Source organism: Pundamilia nyererei, unplaced genomic scaffold, assembly GCF_000239375.1.
Source record: "Pundamilia nyererei isolate P.nyererei 1_Seehausen unplaced genomic scaffold, PunNye1.0 scaffold00489, whole genome shotgun sequence".
Taxonomy (NCBI): domain Eukaryota; kingdom Metazoa; phylum Chordata; class Actinopteri; order Cichliformes; family Cichlidae; genus Pundamilia; species Pundamilia nyererei.
Genome location: NW_005187890.1, coordinates 185851 through 192957, shown reverse-complemented (window position 1 = coordinate 192957; position 7107 = coordinate 185851). Strand labels below are relative to the sequence as shown.

The 7107-nt window shown below is 41.0% G+C and overlaps 1 protein-coding gene across 1 annotated transcript; it reads right to left on the bottom strand.

Annotated features, from left to right (window-relative positions):
• Window positions 1–2908: 2908 nt before the first annotated feature.
• LOC102196345 (P2Y purinoceptor 14-like) lies at window positions 2909–4237 on the bottom strand. The gene is made up of 3 exons (XM_005753981.1): window positions 4130–4237; window positions 3739–3998; window positions 2909–3566 (listed from the first exon to the last, which is right to left on the bottom strand). Exons 1-3 carry the CDS (start codon window positions 4235–4237, stop codon window positions 2909–2911), a joined length of 1026 nt encoding a protein of 341 aa, XP_005754038.1.
• Window positions 4238–7107: the final 2870 nt, after the last annotated feature.

Sequence of the window (7107 nt, the reverse complement as noted above, 5' to 3'; positions counted from 1 at the left end):
AAAAATAACTCAGTACAATAAACTCTACACAGCTAACCTCCCCGGAACAAACAAGCGGGGCTGGACAGTGCTCGGCTTTACACACACAGTTTAACTAGCAGGCATTCTCAGACCGCACTCTCCCAGACCCAGACTGCGCTCTCAGTCTAAAGACGCCACACCAAGTGACAGCTCATCTGTCTCTTACAGACACAGGTGAGCTCAATCGTCCACTCTTTGCTTCCCGGTGCTCCACAGGGTTTCAGCCAGCCAATCACCTGCAAGGGCTGCCACTTGGATTTGCCTGGAGGAAGACATGTTGCCTCATACATTCCAAAACCCTAGGCCATAACCCCCCCCCCCACAGTCTATATGTGCATGGAGATAAATCCTGATGTATGCAGATGACACCTTTTTTTTTTGTTGACAGATGGCATACGATCTGACCAACTAGTTTTAAACTGACACATATAAAGCACAACGTTTCACATCGTTTCGAATCATCATGTCTTATGTTCAATATTGGGAAAATATTTGTATTTTGCCAGAAAGTGTAAACAAAAATTCCCAAATACATCTTTTTATGATCAAAAAAGAGCGGGTGTTAAATGTTTCAGGCTTGAGAGGTGAGATCTGAATCTTGGCAGAAGCCAGTTGCAGTCCTGAGGCAGCTGTGTGAAGTGCTTTTCTTTCCCATGACAGGAGCCACTAAAAGTCATCTTTTAAGTTAAGTATGAAATCAGTAGAAATACTAAAGATTTGAGGATGAGCAACAGGACTCACCTGTTTCTCCAGTTTTTGGTGAGCAGAAGAAGCTGCTTGCGTCGTTAAGTATCACCGTAGATCAGGAAACACACAGTAACCAAACTGATAACCACTCTGACTTATTTCCTGTTTTTCGTCACTACTATAAGTAAAGACAGTGATGTTATGATATAAAGTGTGTTAGTTTATTACATACTTCATGTGTCTGCCCTTTTCTGTAGATTATCTCATATTAAGTCACATCATAGCTCTTTGACAAGATGCACAATTAACAGGCTGAAATCAGAGGCACAAACAAAACAGAAGATTTTTGATCTGTGACTTCACTCCTATTGGCTTCTTTTTGTTTTAAGATATTCCTTTGTTGCACTTTTATGTTATGTTGAATTTAAAGTGCATTTGTCACTCTGTTTATCAAACCATCCACACAAGTTGCACCAGCATCTTCTTCGTAGTCTTCATATCCCTACAGCACCTCCTACAGGGTGTTGCTGGGACAGCAGAGGCATCGGTCTGTTTGTATTTTTGTAGGGCCTGTGCCTTACAATAATAAGACAACGTAATAAGACAACTTATTAATAACCTCCCTTCATGTTTTAAAGTCTATTCTCACTGTAAATATATTGTTTAGTGTTGAAGGTGCTATGTTGGGTCGGTGTGTTGTGGAATGGGGGGGTGACATCCTTTTTATGTAGTTTTGAAAATAATATATTGCACCGCCTCTGTGGTGCCTCCTGTGGGTGGAGGTCTTACAGGACACGTACGAACTCCTGCTTGTTTTCCAATTAACCTGCCCTTGTAGCTTCTTATTGGCAGAGCACACCTGATCCAGGTAACCAGCAGCAGGTAGGAAAGGGATAGTTCAAAAACAAGCAGGAGGCTCACACTGGAGGACTGGAATTTGACAGGCCTGTCTTACAGTAAGGTTAGCACACGTCTTCTCTTCGAGCTCTGCCTGCCAAAGTCAGTGTGCGAGAATGTTAGATGAGGTGCTTGGGTTTATAAAAACAGCAGTTGTATGAATGTGTGTGTGATTGGCTGAATGAAGCTTGTAATAAAAAGTGCTTTGAGTGTTTGCTTAGAAAAGAAAAAAAACAAGAAGTACCAGTTTATTTATCATAAGCACAAATTAAGCTTTTAATGTGAAAGAGACCACCCAGGAAGTGATTGGTGTGGTAACTTGTGTCAAAGACGAGCGCCTCAGCAGAGCTCGGAGTCTGTGACACATAGGTAGAGTGTTGTTAACAGCACATCACTGAGTACAGTGCAGACCCAAAGATAGAGCGCAGTTGTTCTTCCAAGTGTTACAATAAAGTGTATTGTGAGGATATACTGATGTATGCACACATAAAGACTTTTTCAGGGAGATCATGAATGATAATTGGCCATTTACAGCTGCAAGCGTGGCAATATTTCACAGTTAGCTACAGTAACTACTGCTACCCCTGATATACGGTTCATATTTTGACTGTTTTTCTTCTCTTTAAGGGAAAGGCAAAAACACTCACAGTAGTGATAAAGGATATTCGTGTGAACCAGAGAGGTGACAGATAGCTGAGCTGATTCAAATCACGCTGAAACCACAAGATGGTTCAAATTGGCTTAAAACGATGAATATGATAAAAGTTACAGCCCCAGGGGAAACTGGACACCCACAAAGCTGTTAGTTCCTGTTACACAACTGCAGGATAAAAAAGAAAATGTTACAACTACAGGGGGACCATTTATCGACTTTTACTGTGAAACTGTGTCACAGGACTTTATTACAACTGAAATAAAGAGTAGAGAGTAGAGAGTGTTCCTTCAGGGTCTGACATGCGTTTGACTACTTCCGCTAAGCTTTATAAATAAATTAAAAGCTGCTGACTGAACCTGCTGATAAGATTCAGAGGAGAAACCACAACCTTTGAGCAGGCTGAGATCATGATTTGAATGAGAAAAATTATGTTCGGTTTTGTGACATCAGCAGAAGATGAGAAAACCTCAAAGACTGAGAAGATAAAGTCTGACAGTGGAAACATGAACACGCATGTTGTCTGCATGAGTGTGTTTGTGACGAGTTCATGAAGACTTGGGATCCATCACATCACTGAAGTCATCTGACTCAAAACAAATGTACATCTTAGCATTTAATAACATGTTGAACTCCTTAAAGCTCATTGGTTTAACTTGTTGCTGTAACAATGTCAGCCTGCTCCTTCCTGCTCTCACTCTCCTGGTTTGCTTGTTGGATGTTCTTCCCCCTCAAAGCCTTTCTCAGGTTCACCTGAGCCCGAAAAGTCTTACAGAGGTAAAAGTAAACAAGTGGGTCCAGACAGATGTTGAAAACTGACACCATGGTGGCCACTTCCTTCAGGTAGTACAACACTGAACCAACAGAGCAGCTGCTCCACAGAAAAGTATAGGGGAGTCGAACGAGGTGATAGGGGACAAAGCAAACACAGAAGATGCTGACCAGCACCAACATGTTCCTGCGAGACTTCACCAGCTTCTCAGAGCCAGAGGAGGCCAGCTGCCTCTGCTGTGCCTGCAACACCCTGCAGGAGGTGCTGTAGTAGAAGAAGACCAGGGATATGAAGACCACGAGGAAGATGATGGTGCAGCTGACATGGGTAATTTTGGAGAACAGGTTGACCGATGTCCTTAACATATAACCACACCTGATGGAGTTTGAGGTCAGTGGTTTCTTGGTGATGAAAAACAGGATGGTGTATGTAATTGATGCAGCCAGAAGAAAAACCCAGGTGACCATGGAGATGATGTGGGCAGTTCGCACTGTCTGCAGGATGTGAGTTCCTGAAGGATGGGCGATCTTCAGATACCTGTAGAGTGAAGAGAAAAGAGGCGGTGAAAAACTTCACTAATCAGTCACAGTGTTCCCAAATCTTCAGAAGTCATTAATAATCTGAAAAGCGACGATGTGTGTAATTAACCCATTAATCACAGTTTTAACATGGTTATGAACTGCAGTTTAAATTGCTAATGGTTCTGTACCTGTTGGCAGCAATGTACCCCATAAATATGATGCTGGCGTACATGTTGAGGTACAAGGCAGAAGCTCCAAAGCTGCAGTAGAGCTCCTGAACAATAGGAGAGCTGCTGGCATAGTGGGCGATGCGCAGTGGCAGAGAGAGGCAGAGCAGGAAGTCAGCAGCTGTCAGGTTCTTCAGGTAGACCATCAAGCTGCTGGATGTCTGCTGCTGAGCCCGACAACAGTAAAACTTCATGATGAAGCCATTGAGGAGTAAACCCACCTGAATGCGGTGCAGAAAGGATGGGGAAGGCAGGACTTTGGTAGATGCACAGAGAACCTTAAACCAATTTGTACCAGAGCAGGTGTGCTGAAGTTCCATGTCTTGAGCACATCTGAAAATCTGAAACTTACCAGAAACAACAGACTGTAGACCACCACAAAGAAAGCATGGACTGGTGTTCTGACAACATCACAGGGTCGGAGGTTGGGAGATGACGTCGCATTTGTTGAGTCACCCATGTTTCTGGAGAAAATAAATCCACTGACATACATTGTTGAGAGGATGCAACTTCACGGTCTTAACCTTATTTTAATGCAACAAACTAATTTTACAAACTGCAGCGTAGCTTGTGTTGAGCTCTACTACAAACAATTTTGATCCATGGCCCTTTCTTTCACAACAGTTGTCTCAGGTGATTAACGAGTCTTATTAACTGTAATAAAACTGCGAAAATACTTTAATCAAATTTTAGATTGGAATGTTTGAATATACAACACTGAATATAACGATATATTCATCACAGATTGTTTACAATGAACCCCACAAAAGAATGTAAGGTTGATTATTAGGCCAGATGGCACCAGCATGCCCTCGATGTTAGTCAGTAATACGTTTCATGAACACTGATAAAAGCGAGCTGTGGTGCTGCTGTGTGGAGGGAATATTGAGTATTTCACCAGTAATCGCCAGTACAAAAGAATAAAAATACTCACCTGTATTTCACCTGTTTTCAGTGATCAGGAAAAGCTGCTTGAGTTGTTATGTCCTCTCAGTTTAATAAAATCACCTAAATGAGGAAACACACAGTAACCAAACTGTTAAACAGCGCTCTGACTTATTTCCTGTTTGTCTTTACTGCTAAAAAGTTCCAACATGTGCACCACACAGACTTATCTGATTTAGTTATTTGGTCTTTTCAAACAGGATGTCTGCTTATTACCTACTTGATGCGTTGTCACTTTTCTTCTTAGATGGTCTCACATTCAGTCACACCACCTCTCTCTGACAACATGCACCATTTACAGGCTGAAATCTGACAAAAGCAATAACCAAACAGAACATTTACTGCTCCATGGTTCAAGATGATTTGAGGTTTTTCTCCTGAAAATCAGTCACTGGTCTAAACTGATTTTGTTTACTGGTAGTGCCAGGCCCGGATCTAGAAGGGTGGCATGGGGTTGCATGTGCCACCCTGAAATGATCTCTTGCCACCCACAGTGCCAGCCTAGTTTCGCATATGACAGTGATGTTTATTAAAATGAGACAGCATTAACACTTTGAGCATGGTTACAGTTAACATTGAATATAAATTCTAAAACTGAATATATTGCATAGTGTTACCTGAACACAAACACTGATTATAACTAACACAATAATAACATAATATTATAATGGTGCTAGTATTAGTACAATATAATATATGAAGGCCAGGAAAGTTGTGTGGCGTTTGCATGTTCTCGCACTGCCTGCACGTGTTCTCTGTGGACACTCTGGCTTCCTGTCTCAGTCCAGGGCTCATATTATCAGATCATTTCTAATTGATCTTATAAATGAACATAAATAGCTCTGTGTTTGCTCTGTGACAGACTGGGGACCTGTCCAGAGTGTACCCCACTTCTCAGCCTCTGACAGCTGAGATAGGCAGCAATGTTTAGCTGTTGTAGATTTAAATTTCATTTACACTGAATCATTTAAACAGCACTTAAAATTTCTCAAAGGCAGAAAAATGATGCAGAGATGTTTGATTTTCTTTGAAATGTTCCTTTTTTTAAATCACATGGCTCACATGACTCACAGAAAGCAGACAGCAGGTGGCAGCAAAGCACCAAAAGTAGTTCTGCTCCCTGTGAATCTTCATCCCCAGTCTAACACAACAAAGGGCTGAGGTGACATTTTCAAATCTGGTGACATTAAAACATTAAAGAGGGTGCACAATAAAAGCTTATCTCTAACCCTGATAATTCCCAATATCAGGAAAATGGTGCTTTTAAATAAAATACCATAGGCAGCGTCAAAAATAGCTTTTAATCTTCATTTATAAAAGCATTGAAAACAAAATTCAGAACAAAAGTAGCACAAAACCCCTAATTCTTGGTGTAAGGTGCAAAAGGATTAGGAAACCACATATGACAGGAAGTTTTGATTAACAACTATGCTCAGTGGTGACATCAGCCAAAATATCATCATGTAAATGGAGTTCATTCATCCACTTGAATAAACTTCATCCACATCCACGGTGGGTGGAGACATTGGCCTGTGATTCGAGTTTCTTCCTGTTAAGTGTATAGTGGGCATTAATTGTGTGAAACAAAATGCAGATATTAAAAAATTGATCTGGAAAGATTTTTAAACCCACATTTAACTGAGAAACAAAGAGAACACATCAAAAGTAATTATTCTTTTGGATTTAATTCCCATTTTGAACCTAATGACCCTGTATGTCATTTCTTGTCTTCCTTGCAGTATTTGGCTCTCTGCAGCTTCTCTCCTCCTGACAACGACTGTCTGCAGGTCAAGCAGGATTTTTATAGATGTCTGACCCGGGACTACATCACTGAGGAGTATTTAGCATTTAGCTCTTATAGAAAGTCAGAAAAAACAAACTGGGTGAATGAGGGTTGCATGTTAAAAGTACTTTGAGTGTTCAGATTGAGAAGAAAAACACTTTATAAGTGCACTAGTTTGACTGAAAGAGAAAACATTAATAAATGTATCAGATAAGTCACTGTTAAACTGGCATTAAAAATTAGATTTATATTGAGAAAAAGAAATTTTCCAACAGACAGTGATTGCAGAACATAGTTTGCATCTTCTATGCAAATTATAGAGCAATATTCCAGTGACCAAAGTAAAAAGGCAAAAGATGGGAAGGGAGCGGTTCAACAATTTTCAACAGCTGACTGACAACAGATTGAAAGAACTGATCCAGCAATCACAGTGAAGAAGATGATTTTGTTCGTTGCATATGGGGTGGGCACACTACACGGAATCCAAAAGACCATCAGGGTGTACACCTCACCCCTGGCGTCATTGCCCACCTCTCAATTTTAAATACACGTAGACATTGAGGGCTATCAGGAGGGGCTATGCGCTTACCTGCTGCTCTCTG